General features: G+C 41.3%; 1 protein-coding gene across 2 annotated transcripts in view; it reads right to left on the reverse strand.

The window, feature by feature from the left end:
* Positions 1-17,055, reverse strand: part of cntfr (ciliary neurotrophic factor receptor) — a 182,168-nt gene that overhangs the window by 115,716 nt on the left and 49,397 nt on the right. Inside the window, exon 2 of one of the 2 annotated variants that reach the window (XM_027140971.2) lies at positions 755-836. In XM_027140971.2, coding sequence (XP_026996772.1) covers positions 755-836 — 82 coding nt within the window. Of the gene's footprint in view, positions 1-754; positions 1,000-17,055 lie in introns of those variants that run through there. The other variant, XM_027140972.2, reaches the window with a different exon arrangement.

The following is a 17,055-nucleotide window of genomic DNA, read 5'->3' on the forward strand; positions in this document are numbered from 1 at the left end:
TAGACAGACAGACAGACAGACAGACAGATAGATAGATAACCTCAGAGGTGTAGGGATGTGCTAGCTTGGTGTTTAAGTTGTTGGATTACAGCTAAGAAGGTTGTGTGTTTGAATCCCAGGTCCACCAAGCTGGCACTGCTGGGCCTCTGAGCCCCTTAACCCTCATTTGATCAGTTGTATAAAATGAGATAAAAATAAATGTAGCTCGGGATAAGGATGTCTGCCAAATGCTGTAAATGTGTTAAGTACTTGTATAGCATGAGTCTGAACTTCCCCTGTGCAAACACGGTCAAAACATGTGCAATTCATCCACTGTCTCTGCTCGAAATCTCAGAGATGCTGCTTTAAAAGGGGCAATGTGTCGTCACATTATCACATTTCTAAGGAAGAAAACTAACCACAATGATTGTTAGTGTATTAAAAGCATTTTTATAAAACTTTTGTGTTTAAATGTTACGGTGACTCGGCTGTGTTTTTGAATGAAGGATATACCGTTTATCAAGTTTCCGCTTTTCTGTTTCCTGTCTGTTATAATGGCACATATGAATTTAGCAATCAAGACTGGGCTGCTGAAGTTGTCCTTTAAAAGACAGACGTGATATCAGAGCTAAATAAAACAAAGCGAGCACAGTTCTAAATCGATCAATATCTAAAAGCTGTAAAAGTCTGGACCCACCCCCAGGGCGTGTAAGAGAAAAGAAAGGAAAACGCATGGTGGAGGAAGTTGAGGGAACAGAGCGGGAGGATGTCTTACCTTGCTGGCCACGTCGCTGGGCATACACCACCACCACAGCTGCGAGCACCACGTAGCACACCGACGTCACAATGTTGGCCATCTGTAGAGACACACACACACGGGGGCAACGGTGAACTTCCAGCCAGTCTGGTATAAAACCCAGCACCACTGATGCCGAGTCAACATGAGGAGCTTCCTCTGTCTCTCTCTGTTTCTTTTACTCTCCTCTCTGACTGCCTCCTCATCCTCTGCCGTTACGCTGCTCTCGCGCCTTCGCTCCCTCCCTTCCTCACAATATCACTCATCCTCCCTCCCTTTCTCTCTCTCTCTCTCTCTCTCTCTCTCTCTCTCTCTCTCTCTCTCTCTCTCTCTCTCTCTCTCTCTGTTTCACAGAGGCTGCTCAGGAGATTCAGTGTCTACATGGAGCGCTCACTTTACTCACTACACACACACACACACACACACACACACACACACACACACACACACACACACACACACACACACACACACACACGTGCCTTTAAAGGGCCGACGGAAGCCGAAAGAAGCCTGACCTCAACCTCAGACCTCTCTGGCCTCAGGGTACAGAGAAAGAGTGGAAAAAACCCCAAAGAGAAGGAGAAGAAGCACAATGCCAGGCTCTGTCATTTTAAAAGGAAGTACAGTACTACATGTGTAAAATTCCAATCCCATCCCTTCTTCACGCTTCTTTCTCTCTTTCTCTCTCTCAAATGGAGCATTAAAACCCAGACCAAGAACAACACCTCCCAGGGCCTAGGTATCAGTCTAGCTTTCGAAGCATGTCCCGCATTTCGAACATTAAAAAGACCCGAAAGTTAAAACAACACAAGGATATTTTTTTCCTCTCAGAAGCAGATGTGCAATATTTCACCATTTGAGACATGAACAAAAACCCCCCCCCCCCCCCCCCCCCCCCCCCCCCCCACCGTTAAGCACAGGAGGCAGCGCCAGCAGAAGACGAAGGTTTTTTTTATTCATTTGCACTCGTTTCATTTTTCTTTCTGAATCCCATCAAGAAGTCATTCGTTAAACAGCAAATTGTGACACGCCATAAGAGCTAACATGCTAACAGTATTTGCGTAGCCTAGCCCCAGTTCATGAGAGCTTTTTTGCCAAAAGAACAAACTCTCCTTAAGCTCTGACACGAACAGATTAAGTGAGCGTGGTGCAAAGATAATATTTGTGCGGTACTTTTATCTGTCCACACAGTGAATATGGAGAATGTTTGGCTTTTGGTCTGCTACTTATTATAGCTTAATTTATGTGTCTGCCTGCTAAGCTAGCCTTTTATCACTAGACTGGATTCACTCAGGATTCATCGCACGGAAATTTGCAGCAGATTAGAAACAGATAGCGAGTCTCTTCGAGTGCATATGAAATGAATCAATAAACTTGAGGTGTACTAACACTTAGTTCACACAAGAAAAAAAACAAAACAGCGATGCTTAAAGTGTTTATTAGCTTTATTTATGGCATCGGTTAGCTTTAACAAACCGTAAGAAAAAAATAAATGCAAATGATTCAGGGCTTTTGTTTTAATGCATATTTTTAGTCATTTTTTTATGAAGTGTTTAGAAACCACAGGGAGATTAAAACCCAACCAAATCATGGTAGGACCTGAAGAGACCATTTTAACACATATGAAATTAACTAAAGGAATAAATACCTGCGTTAACCTTTTATTGTTCCATCAATAATTCTGCTTTTATCGGTTTTATCACACATGCTGAAGAGTTTTTTAGTACCGTTATATCACAGCAGCTTACAAAAGACTAGAATTCTAGACTTATTTTCACGTTTTCTATCCATCCAGAGTTACGGTATGATGTTGTATAACATCCATGATACATTTGTTCCTCAACCGATTTTCTCCCACCAGCCTTTCTTTTTCTCTCTCTCGAAGGTTACATTTACAGTATTTGGCAGACACCGTTATCCAAAGTGTCTTACATTTTTATTTCACTTTATACGATTGAGGTTTAAGGGCCTTGCTTAGGGGCCCAGCAGTGGCAGCTTGGTGGACCTGGTATTCAAACTCCCAAACTTCAAAAAGCTACCAAATCATCTGTCGTCTATTAAATCGTTTATCCATCCATCCATCTATCCATCCATCCATCCTCTGTATTGCTTTTTCTACTGTTGGGTTATTTTCTAATCACCATTTATGTTAGCCACAGTTTCTTCTCAGTCATGCCCAGAACAATACATCCAGTTCTTCTCTTTCTACCTCTTCTGATTAGGAATAGTCCTTCCTTAAATTCATGCTGACTTTTAGATTAAAGAATACTAACTCCTGTCCCTGACCAATTTGGAAGGAGAAGCCACTAAATACTGGGAGAACTGGACAACTGGTGTCTAATTTGCGTGTCAAGTTCATGTTTCTGAATAAACTTTAAGAAATCTTGCCATCTGAAGTCTGAATTCGTCTCTGGGTCACAAACAACCTGGAGTCCATCCTATGAGACGGAGTACCAATCAATCACAGGTCACAATCACACAAACAATACAGAGATGCCAGTCAACCTACAACTTACATGGTTTGGGACCGAAGGAAGGAACCCAACAACCCAGAGGAAACCCCTGACTCACAGGGAGAACATGAATGATTCTTCATACACAGGATCGGAGAAGGAACCAATTTAATTCAATTCAGTTTATTTGTATAGCACGTTTTAAAATGCACATTGTTCCAAAACAGCTTTCCATAAGTATAAAAACAGAATAAAATGTAAAAGTTTAAAATGAAGTTACTGTACATCTCTAGGTGTCAAGGAAAAACTCCCTGAGATGTCATGAGGAAGAGACCTTATGAGGAACCAGACTCAGAATTAACACCCCTCCACACACACACACACACACACACACACACACACACACACACACACACTCACACACAGCGTGTGAGGCACACATGCTAACTCCTAAAAAGAAAACGAATGAACCTTTTCATGTTAGCAAAAAATGATGATGTAAATAATGTCTGATCTGCTGCTTATCTACGATTAAACGAATCAACATTTAGAATAAACCCTTATCTAGAGTGACTCACATTTGAAAGTGACGTGACATACGGCTAAGTACGGTGACCCATACTCAGAATTCGCTCTCTGCATTTGACCAATCCAAAGTGCACATACACAGCATTGAACACACACACCGTAAACACACACCCGGAGCAGTGGGCAGCCATTTATGCTGCGGCGCCCGGGGAGCAGTTGGGGGGTTCGGTGCCTTGCTCAAGGGCACCTCAGTCGTGGCCGGCCCGAGACTCGAACCCACAACCTTAGGATTACGAGTCAGAATCTCTAACCATTAGGCCATGACTAATGCATCTCACTTTTATACAACTGAGCAATTAAGAGTTAAGGGCCTTGCTCAGGGGCCCAGCAGTGGCAGCTTGGTAGACATAGGAATCGAACTCACAACCTTCCGAATGGTAGCCAAACACTTTAACCACTAGGCTACCACATCCCCAGCTCAACACTTTCTGACCAATCACAATCAAGCATTCAGAAGCGCTACTCCATCATGGTATTTAACGTCTTCACTCACGCTATTTAAGACCGTATTTTATGCTAATGACAAGCCGTCACTCAGTAAGTGTGTTGGTTCGAAATAAACAGCTAAAGGCTGCTGACTCTCACTACTTCTTCTCCTGCTGTCATTTCCTCTCCTGTCCTTTCTGAAAGAATTTCTAATGAATAACATTTATAGCATGAATAAGTCACGGATAACGTAACCTGGCTTCTTGAAAACTTTCGGATCCAAGCAGAGCTCAAAAGCAGATCTTTCTCAGGCACTTGACTGACACTCAACATTTTTTTTCCAGCATTACAGGAATAAAATGCCCTGACAGCAGTGAAATTAAAATTGCATTGCTCTGTCACTGCTCTTGAATTGTGCTCCTGCTCTCTTGCGTGTACGTAGCATTTAGCCTGTTAAACGCCGGAAAAATAAGTTTGATATCTGACAGCTCGGAATCTTTTCTTTTCTTAAAGTCACGCTGTGGCACTGAAGATATTATAAAAAAAAAAAAAACCCTGCCTAGAGAGTGCCTTTGCTCTTTCCTTCACTTTCTTGCATTTTTATTTATTCATTCTTTATTTACGGCCACGGCGCCGAATAACGTTTCACTTCTCCACTTAATTAAAATATATAATTCATTAGGGCTGCAGAATGATTTTCTCTCTATTCCCGGCTTCTTTGTGATGTCCTGCACCATTTGCATTTAAATTGGAAATTCCAGGCCGGATCCTGACGTGAGACGGGACGCGGTATCGAAAAAAGTACGAAAAAATAAAATAATAGATGAATCCCGCAGCAGCAAGAGTCTAGAGTCCCATCATGCTGATGACTGACACAGCAACAGGAATCATTCAAAGCACCGTTTAGAGTGTCGCTCGTTGGAAAAAGATTGGAATAGATGAAGGTGTAGTCCGTAACGAATCTCTTCTGTTTAATGTAAAGGCTTAGATGATTATATTTAAAATACAAACAGAGTGGCACGGCCTCCCAGGAACGACAAGTTTATTTTATTTATCTGTTTATCTTTTCTTTTCTCATCTGATATCCTAAGCTAGTGAATCAGCAAACAAGCTTATTTCTCTCTCTCTCTTTCTCCCTCTCTCTCTCTCATTAAAGTCTGTCATTCGTCTAATAATTCCCCCCCTCAGTCGTCTAATATCAGAAATCTCTCTGATTAGCCGCCATGCTATCCTACTTGCATGCATTCAACAAACCTGACCTCTCTGCTTTGTGTCTAATTGTATGCGAAAGATAACATCGGTCCTGTCAAGGCCTGCCTAACGAGTGGACTTCGAGCTGCAGGACTAGTGTTTGCGTATGAATAAATAGCTGCTATCAATAGGCAGTCAGCCCGGGCGTCTCTTTTAGAGCCTGTCAACTCTGAGTGTTTGGGTAAATGTGTGTTTAGGTGTGAGTGTGGGTTAGCGTGCGTGAGCATGCATGCCTGCATGCGTAGCCGTGTTTGGTTAGCGAGAAGACGAGGGCTTTAGCCATCTGGATTCCGTACACAAGCCGGGACCTGTTCCACAACCTAACCAAACAGAGGTCACGTCCCAGGGGCTGACCTTCCGACCCTGCTGAGTGTGTCGAACCAAAGCAAACAGAGCGCGCCGGTGGGTGGCAGAAGCCAGGTTTCCTCCTGATAGCCTGCGTGATGCTAGAGCATTCTACGAGCGCCTTTAAGTTATTGCTGTCAATGCAAAGAGATATACGAGGTTTATGAGCTGTCGCTTTGCACTAGCTGTGTTATTTATGTGCTACCGGGTCCCGTGCGATCGATACGCACTGCATTTAAACTCTGAACAATCCAAGTTCCTTATGATAAATTCATAAAACGATTTGTGGCTGAGATAGTAATATCTCTGAACGCCCAAGCCAGAGTGTTAAATATTTCTGCCGCTCTAATGAGTGAGATAATAAATATTTAATGACTATTTTAAGACAAAAATGTGGACTTTTTGGCCGACTCGTTTACAACCGATTCGTTCATTCACTCGTTCTGATTGATCTAATGATGCTGTGTTGCTTTTTTACTGTGTGCATCAAAGAACCCCAATGTTCTGGTGTATTTACTCTGGCTCACCCTGAATGTGTCTGCTCTAAATTAGTTATTGATGGGAAAGCGCATATGGCCATGAACTCTGTATGGGAGCTCAGAAATACTTTTATTTACTCGGCTTCTCCAAGCCCTTAAAATACAGCCTTCATGAATAGGGCTTTTCCTGGTCTGGGTTCAGGCTCAGCCCTGACCACCCGGTGCGCTAACCACACCACGCAGCCCATCCCATTACCGAGAGGCTAAATAAGCAAGCGTCCCACCAGCAGGATGCACACAAGATGCTTTTTTGTCCCCTGTATAACTAAGCTTGTGTGGACGTGTATAATCATGGTGCTGTTTAGCACAAGTGTACGATAATAAAATGAACACGAAGCTGTGAATAGCAGCTTGAGATGTATGAAGGTTTTGATGGTCAGAAAATGGGAGAGTTGGTGTTGGAAAAGCTGTGTGTTGGTAAACAGAATGCAGATTGGACAGCTTGTGTGTTCTTCTGGAGACAGGCCCAGATTTCTTCCTCCACAGCAAGTCGGGGGAAAATATGTCCAAATGACACCAATACACCAGCGTTGTCTAATGTTTATGAATCCTGCCCTTCTGCTGAAAAGCTATTACCGTGTACCGCGAGGCAATAATGGAACCAAAGCAAATTCAAGTGTTCTAACAGGTTGCCAGAAGAATGAATATGAACCCTGATGATGATGATCATCATCATCATCATCATGACGATCAGAATGTAGCCTTGCTGTCTTTGCCGAACACGAGCACAAGGGAGCTATTTGACACTGACTGGGTGATATACTGGATTGCGATGATGAGAATATTTCAGTTTTCTAGCCTGAGGTTAGCATCTGTTATAGTCATGTGTGTATGAAAATGTCTCCCGATTTATACTTCTGCCTTTCATTCCAAAACAGTCACAACAGTATGTTAACATCTGATGTTTCGCCAGAGGAGCTATGCCTCACTGATTTGTCATTAGCCAGAGGGCTAAACTTGTCCCACTTTTTTTCACTAATATTTTAGCTAATGAATAAACTGAGTAGCTACTCTAGAGATTATGGTCACTAAAAAAGGGAAGCGGTGGCTCAAATGGTTTAGGCTTTGGGTTGTTGATCGGTGGATCGTGATTCAAGTCCCAGCATTGCCAAGCAGCCACTGTTGGGCCCTTGAGCAAGGCCCTTATGCTGAACTGCTCCAGAGATGCTGTATCATGGCCGACCCTGTGCTCTGACCTCAGGCTCCAAAGTTGTGATGTGTGGCGAAAGACTTTTTATTCTAAAATGTACATTATTCTGTTGTTCTAAAAAAATCTGACGTGTTTGTCCTGCTGCATATTTGGTCATTTTTTAAGAAATAAACCAGCAGGTTACTGATGCTGAGAGGAAATTAGAGTGTTACAGCAGCACACATAAAGACAAAGCAACTAAGAGAAATCAAGAGAAAAGCTAAACAAACAAACAAATAAACAAACAAACAAATAAATACATTTTTAATTAAGGGAGGCACGGTGGCTTAGTGGTGAGCACATTTGCCTCACACCACCAGGGTTGGGGGTTCGGTTCCCGCCTCCGCCTTGTGTGTGTGGAGTTTGCATGTTCTCCCCGTGCCTCGGGGGTTTCCTCCGGGTACTCCGGTTTCCTCCCCCGATCCAAAGACATGCATGGTAGGTTGATTGGCATCTCTGGAAAATTGACCGTAGTGTGTGATTGCGTGAGTGAATGAGAGTGTGTGTGCCCTGTGATGGGTTGGCACTCCGTCCAGGGTGTATCCTGCCTCGATGCCCGATGACGCCTGACACAGGCTCCTCGTGATCCGAGAATAGTTCGGATAAGCGGTAGAAAATGAATGAATAAATGAATTAAAATAAACATTTCAATATTACAGTACAAAATAACTTAAATTGTAATGTAATAGTAACTACATAATGTATTATTATTTGCCTATATTGAAAGATAACATATTCAATTAAGCTCTGATGCACCCAGTAATGACATTTTACAAAGAATTCTAAGCACAGTTATAACAAGTTGAATATGGGCCTCATAGTATAAGCGTTTCACCATTTTAATTCTGACACAATATATGATAATCAGGAGACCGAGAGAGCGAGAGAGCGAGAGAGAGAGAGAGAGAGAGAGAGAGAGAGAGAGAGAGAGAGAGAGAGAGAGAGAGAGAGAGAGAAAGAAAGCAAAAGAGAGTCTGGTACTTTTGCACTCTAAAGTCCCTACTTTCACAGGAAGTGATAATCTGACCTGACCTACAACTCACCAAACACAGCCTGTCCTCATAGATTCCCTGTAAGGTACTCTGTTTTTATCTCGAACACATTCAGCCCAGTCTCTCTATCCTTCATTACTCTGATTGGCCTGTGTCTAATAAACTTCAAAACCATATCAACCAAACAAGCATTTTTTTGTTTTTTTGTTGAATTATTTGTAGAATATCGGCTATAAATAAAGCTGAATGTGAAAGCAATGCTAACAGCTGGGTGGCAGTGCTAGGCGTCAGTCTGGGATGAGCTCCAGCTTCGTGGCTGGCGCAGGGGCAGGCTCCATGCCCTGCGGCACGCACGCTAAATGTGCCCGTGCCTGCCACCTCTGCAGGAAGACAACATCTGTTCTTCTGACAAACCAGCGAGTAGGAGCCAATAAATTATTGCACCTTATGGAAGAGTCACTACACTACTATAATTCAAAATAACACAAAATAGTAGCATTCGGACAGAAATATGAATATTTGAGAAAAATGAGACAAAGAGAAGGAAAGATAGAGAGACAGAGCGCACTTGAGCCTTGAAATACTGAGCGTGCTTTTGACTTTTAACATGCAGAGGACCTTTTCACCTCAGCGCACTCCCTGAAGCAAGCCAACGCTGCCACTTTGTCACTCTCAGAGCTTTTTCTGTGAGTCACTGAGTGCAGGTGTCAACAACACAGCTGTATTTGTGTGTGTGTGTGTGTGTGTGTGTGTGTGTGTGTGTGTGTGTGTGTGTGTGTGTGTGTGTGTGCGCTCTCTACTGCCTTCATCTCATTCTCACGATGCTGATGCCTCAGAGAGCCCAGACACATGGTAGTTAGCTTGGTCTTCATTCTGTTCATGTGCATAGCTCGCACTGTACATATATATATATATATATACATATATATATATATATATATATATATATATATATATATATATATATATATATATATATACATATATACGAAGCTTACTTGTGTGTACACAGGATCCGTTTGCATATTCGTGTGCTTTCCAGGTTGCAGCTCGGTCTAAGTGTGGATAAAACCGCTCTGAAGCCTAATACCCCAACGATCCCGTGATGCCGAAGTGCAGAGTCAGAACTGTTAGGACTAGTGTACAGGCAGCCTGCAGAATTAAGAAGAAACCCAGGGGGCGTCCGAGGCCATGATACAGGGTTTTGGAGCACATCGGTCCTCGTCACTACCCTGACAGAGTCATTAGGATTTTATTCCCAGTTCCCTGCTCCTTTCATTGCCTATTAGGTATACAATCCATTACAGGATGGCCACACCAGCTCCCTAAAATTACACACTGGGGAAATATTCCATCAACATGGGCACTTGCACTCTCCTGGCACCGACATGGGGTGGATAGAAGGAATGTCAAGAAAAAGAAGCAGCAGGAGATAATGAGGCTAATACAGTGACAGAAGAATAAAGCAAACCTTTAGCTCATAGATCATTTTCTCTATGGACATTCCACATATGTGCAATTGCCTCAGACAATATTCAAGGGTGTGTCATTGGCAACCAGTAAAATGGCCAGTAGATAATAATACATGTGACGATGTGACCATTTTTATGTAACAACATTATGTAAGGCAAACTGTAAAAACAAAACATTCTCAATATTCTATAAACCTAAAATTGCTAGCAGGGCAGAAACTAGCACAAATGAAACATTTAGATTTAATTAAGAATTAAATAGATTTTAACCATATAGTATAGAAAGGAATTTATTAATAATAGCCCAGATGAGACTGGGTTCCCTTTTGAGTCTGGTTCCTCTCAAGGTTTTTTCCGCATATCGTCTCACATGGGACGCTCAGGGACTTTTTCCTTGACAACTAATGCCTCTGGCTTGCTCACTGGAGATCAATTAAATTTGAAATTTCTGAATTTCTGCATTCCTATTACACAAATGAGATTGAAGTGAATTTCTATGCCTTGATTTACATTAGAGGTCTTCTCGGGTCTAAAAAAATGTACCCGACCCAAAGTGACCCAAAGCCCTTTTTTCCCCAAACCTGACGTGCATAATTTATTTATTTTTTAATAAAGACCCGACCCGAGACAAACCCGAAAAAATAATTAGACCCGAGTCCGACCCGACGGCAATTTTTTTAACCCGACTGGACCCAAATGTTGCGTAACTCTAAACTAAAGTAACCGCTACAGATTGGATTCAAAATTGATTGACAGGTCTGTTTCAATGAAAATTAGCTTACCGCCAGTCACACGATGTCACAAGCAGTCTTGGAAAACAGAGAAGCGGTTGGAAAAGGACTCGAGTCAATGCACACACGCGAGATACAGTAGTTCGGGTCTTCTCGGGTCTGTTCGGTAAAAACACATTTATTTTAAATTACTCGAGACCCGATGCAGCTATTATTAGACCCGACCCGTGTCCGAGTCACACGTGAAACATTTTAAACCCGGACCCGCTAGGGTCTCGGGTCGGGCCTCGGGTTTTCGGATCTAAGTGTACCCTTGAAGACCTCTAATTTACATCACTGTATAACATCATCTCAATAACATGAACAAATATCACCTAGCGGCTAGACTCTGAGCAGCCATGGATGTTCAACAGTCTTTCATTTGTTTATCTGGTCTACTCAGCACTACCAACTACTAGATCTTTTTAAAGATACTAGGATGCTATAAACCTTCTTTAAAAGCTCATAGTGTCGATGTGCAGAAGTGCCCTGCTAACTGCACAAAAGGAAGACTGTGTGAGGCTGAGACTAGCTAGCAGCTAGCATGTGCTGTAGGGTTATTTGGCTACAGGTTTTCTGGTACCATGTGCTATAACAACCTGTAATAACTGGTATAGAAGACAAACATTGGGCTGAGCTCATACAGAGTGTAACACTCCACCAATCATGCTGTTTTACTGAGTACTGAGAAATAATAGGAAATCTAGTGTAATGCTAAGCAATTCTACCCAACCACCAATTCAATTAATCTTTTCAAAATCATGTTTTTGGGTATAGGAACAATTTATCTCCCAGATCGATCAGCATGAAGTAGGAACAAAGTGATATGTTTATGGTTGTAATTTTCCTTTATATTGCTTTCAATGAAATGGACTATTAAACAAATCATTTTGTGGAAGCTTTATGAACACAATCCAGCAGGCATGAAGCAAATGAAGCAACTGAAAATGAAGTGCCTTCATTTACTGCTTTCCTTCGAGCGTTGCCAACTGGGATTGCTCTTGCTCCACAAACCATGTTCCTTTTCCATAGCAGCCATTCTGTTTAATTTCAGATTTCATTTTGCAGAACTGCAGGATAAGCAACAGCATCCATACGCCCAGTGAGTCAGGCGTGATTACAATAGGGAGTCTAGAAATTGTCATGTCTGCACCCTTCTCCCTGACAAAGTCCATCGATTTTATTCCGACTCGCACAGAAGAGTCAAACCTCGCCACGGCCCACCCGACCGAGCAGCTATGAGATTATCAGCAGCCGGACTTCGCCACTCTCTGCTCTGGTGGGCTGCAATCTCAAGTGAAGTGAGTGTGAATGGAATATCCTGGGAAGAGAGTGAAACTTTGTTTGATAAGGAGAAAAAAAAAGAAGAAGAAAGAGATAAATGCTTGACAATGAGAAAGACGAGATCCATCGAACGCTGAAGGAGTGTGACTTTGCTGAAACCTGAAGCAATCCTGAATGAAGCTTCAAAGAGGATTCAAGGGAAAGTTCAAACAAAGACGGTTTTATTCATGGAAAATGTGACATCCACCGATGCTCATTTCTCAATCACGAGGGCACGAACACTCCGCATGACCTCCGTCTACTGACCTGAAAGACTTCTAGGAGTGGAAGGCGTACGAGTATGAGAATGCTCACGGCAGCAAAAAAAAACAAAAAAAAAAAAACACATTAGAGTGCAACTGATATTGGAGAATGCGCATCTCAAGAACGTCTGTCTTGGAATTAGATTATTGATTTGGTTCTACCTCTCCATCATTGCCCTCAAAGTCAAGAAGATGGCAGCTCTTTCCCATCTTATCTTACAGCAACCACTCCACAGAGTGGAAACTCTGGCTGCCGCTTGCAAGAAGCATGTGATATAGTATATCTGTAATGAGTGCAAAAGCAATTAGAAGCCTGCAAGCAGCGATTGCCAAGTCTTCTCAGTGGAAAGTAGCTAATGCATGCTGAAAGAGTCGCTAGAAGGAGGTAGATGATGTCACAGGCCGATTTGCATATTGAGTAAATCGTCATGATCGATTGAATATTCAGAATATGTTTACATTTGGAGTAGATGAATAGAATATACTGTACCAGAAAGTATGTGTATCTATATATCTATGTATTTCCTCTTCACTTAAGTCATGCGTACAGGCGAATTGTGGCTCATGGGAGTGAAGAGTGAACAGAAACAGACACCAAAAAAATGTGTGATGAGTGATTGGTGGTTGGTAGCAGTTGTGATTAGTGATTGGTAGCAGTGATCATGAGTGATTGGAGGTTGGTAGCAGTTGTGATAAGTGATTGGTGGCTGGTAGCAGTGATCATGAGCGATTGGTCTTTGGTAGCAGTTGTGATTGGTGGTTGGCAGCAGTTGTGATGAGTGATTGGTGGTTGGTAGCAGTTGTGATGAGTGATTGGTGGTTGGTAGCAGTTGTGATGAGTGATTGGTGGTTGGTAGCAGTTGTGATGAGTAATTGGTATTTGGTAGCAGTTGTGATGAGTGATTGGTGGTTGGTAGCAGTTCTGATGAGTGATTGGTGGTTGGCAGCAGTTGTGATGAGTGATTGGTGGTTGGTAGCAGTTGTGATGAGTAATTGGTATTTGGTAGCAGTTGTGATGAGTGATTGGTGGTTGGTAGCAGTTGTGATTAGTGATTGGTGGTTGGTAGCAGTTGTGATTAGTGATTGGTGGTTGGTAGCAGTTGTGATGATTGATTGGTATTTGGAAGCAGTTGTGATGAGTGATTGGTGGTTGGTAGCAGTTGTGATGAGTGATTGGTGGTTGGTAGCAGTGATCATGAGTGATTGGTGGTTGGTAGCAGTTGTGATGAGTGATTGGTGGTTGGTAGCAGTTGTGATGAGTAATTGGTGTTTGGTAGCAGTTGTGATGAGTGATTGGTGGTTGGTAGCAGTTCTGATGAGTGATTGGTGGTTGGTAGCAGTTCTGATGAGTGATTGGTGGTTGGTAGCAGTTCTGATGAGTGATTGGTGGTTGGTAGCAGTTCTGATGAGTGATTGGTGGTTGGTAGCAGTGATCATGAGTGATTGGTAGTTGGAAATAGTTGTGATCAAGTTAGTAACAGTTGGGATCAGTCATTGTTTGAAGGTAAACACTGGTGATCAGTGATTGGTTGTGCAGAACCATGGGGATCAGTGATTCATCGTTAGGAACAAAGGATCAGTTGGGATCAGCTTTCGTGTTTTTTACATTTTTTGGTCATTGCATACAATGGTGATCAGTTACTTGTTGTTGGAATCGACAGTAATCAGTTATTGATTGTTTTTAACAATGGTAAACATATATTTGATTTTTGGGAAGCATTTGTAATGAATTATTTGTTTTTGTAACATTTGTGATTAATTATTGGTTGTTGACAAAATTGAAGATCAGTCATTGGTTGTTTGGAACTCTGGCGATCACTGATTGGTCAGAGGAAACATAGATACTGCAATATTGTCAGGGTTTGTACACTCATACTGCTCTCACATGAACAGGAGTTCTGATGCAAGCTGGACAATGATACTGAGTTCAAATATCCGCTAAAATGTTCTAGAAGTGTCTCTCGGATTATTTCTGAACAAATCTCCAAATACCAAATCGAGTGACTTATATGCTAATGATAAACAAGTGATAACACTGAGCAAATGTCAAGATGCTTCTTGATAGCAATTCACAGCATGCATTTTGATTGCACTGAAATTTGACAGTGCATCTTGCATGTTTGCTCATCCACTCATGAATGCATCTCGCCAAAATAAATAAATAAATAAATAAATGTAAGTGCTAATGGCATGCTAATAGTAACGGCTAATATAGCAGAATTTCTATTCGTGCACCTATTGACTAGGATCCAGCAAGGATACAAGGCCTTGGTACTCCTTACACCTTTTCATCTACGTCACCTTCAGCTTGTGAGCTTATATAGTTCAAGCTTCGCTGAGCTATCGATCTCAACTGCAAGTCAAAAGGAGTTTTTTCTTTTATCACGGAAAAATTAGCTGGGGAAAAAAATGACACTGCCTTTCAAGCAGAGCGGATATTAGCATTTTGATAGTCTGAGGAGGAGATAAAGCTGTGTTTAAGGGGGAAAAACAGACATGCTGAGACATGCCAATATGATTCCCACCAGAATGATTTGCTGTTCAATCAAGGATTTAGCATGGATGTGTGACCCAAAATAAATAAATAAATAAACTGGCACCTGCATTTACCTCGATCATATTAACCAGGATAGCTTAATTTCTCTCTATATAGCTGTATATCTATATTGAAGGTGGAAGTTGCTGACACTTAACTTGTTCTGTCATGTGCTGGTGAACAATTGACTGACTCTCCTTCCCAATCCTCTCATTTCGGACAGTCTGTAATAAACACTCCACACAGGCTTGTCTTCTGCTGTCATGCTGAGCAGAATCAGCGGCAAGTGCATTAGCTGCTCTACCAGAGAGCATATTGATCGCTTCTGAACATGGTTTACAGCTACAAGAAAAAAATAGGAAAAAAAAAAAAGCCAGGGAGAGCCTGGATACAGGACGGAAGTGTGTATTTTATTCCACGGCCTGGATCTCGGCCAAAGCTTCACTGGTACATTACATAATTACAAACAGTTCTCAGTGGGTGACCAGACTTGGAAACTGGTGGATATGAGTATATTAGAAGCATAAAGAGTTGACTGGGAGTTATATTGGGCTTGCTATTCTTTCATCACATGATGCTTCACATTATATGGAATATTTTGGCACTTAGCATGTTTACTTCTCATAGGAAATCTCACTAGAGTGCTGTATTGTGTTAAATTGTCAGCATGGATTTCTATCATAGTGTAAGCGGCATGATGTGTGACAGGATTTGCTTCATATTACAGCACAACAACAACAACAACAACAACAGCAGTAATTACCTTTTGATTCAGATAAACAGTAAATCTGTGATATTTATTATCATATTAGTGCCATACTACAAATAGTTTTTTGATGGTTATTATTATTATTATTATTATTATTATTATTATTATTATTAGTAGTAGTAGTAGTAGTAGTAGTAGTAGTAGTAGTAGTAGTAGTAGCAGTAGTAGTAGTAGTAGTATTACCATCAAAATAAATATGTATTTAATAACACAATCAATAATTTATGCTACATGTTGAATAGTGTTGTTGATCATAATATTATTATTATGATGATGAAGATTATGATGATGATGAAGATTATTATTATTATTATTATTATTATTATTATTATTATTATTATTATTATTATTTGAAAATTAATACTATTTTTAAAATGTGTTATTTTATAACACAATCAATAATTTATGTCATATATTGTTGATAATAATAATAACAATAATAACTAAAAAATGTTTTTGATTGTTGATATTATTATTATTATTGTTATTATTATTATTATTATTAATATCTGGGCATTTAGGATTGGACATTTATTGAGCATTTATAACTGGACAACTCCAGGATAAATAAAACAAATGAAGCGTGTGTTTTAAGCTTTATGTTAAAATGTAATAAACCCGACTGAGCCTCCAGCAAGACAGTGATAGAGTATGAGGGGAAATAAAACATTACACCTTAGCTGAAATACCTCTCCAGACTTTCGATAGTACTTACACCCTTGGCTTTCTTTATTTAAGCTATCAAACTGATCGATAACAGAGTAATTGTAATTGTCGGGCTCGGCTTTCTCATCGAAGAGCAGGGTTTTATATGAGGAACTCTGATGAGGTTTGTTGCCTAAGCTCCAGCCAGCTCTGGTGGAGAGGCACGCTGCCAGGGACACACTCTGCCCACCATGCCCTTCAAGCTCTCGTAGCCACTGGAAAGCTTGTGTAACATCAGCATATTGAGTTCAGCCATGGAGACAGAGTGCAGGCATTTCCTGTCTTCTCCTGTGGCTTTTGATCGATGGTGAAGTGGAGGGAAAATTATCAGGCTTGCATTGAACAATGCAAGTATAACAAGGTTTTTCTCATTCTCATCACTTCCTCATGAGGACAGAGTGCCAAATGAACCAGTGGACTTTTTCTTCATGAACTCAGACTTGTTTCTCAGCTCAGGTCATGTGATAAAGTGCTTCAGTGTCTGATGAGTCTGATTTGATGAAAGCAAGAGGTGAAGTGGCAACAACGGCACTCAGTGACCTTTGCTATTTATATAATTAGCTTCGATGCACGCAGCTACGGTCACCTTCACACTCAGTGAGGTCAAGTAGCTCCTGGATCGAGGTGCTCTGAAAATAAACCTGAACCATCGGCAA

The sequence above is a fragment of the Tachysurus fulvidraco genome, chromosome 20, assembly GCF_022655615.1.
Source record: "Tachysurus fulvidraco isolate hzauxx_2018 chromosome 20, HZAU_PFXX_2.0, whole genome shotgun sequence".
NCBI lineage: Eukaryota > Metazoa > Chordata > Actinopteri > Siluriformes > Bagridae > Tachysurus > Tachysurus fulvidraco.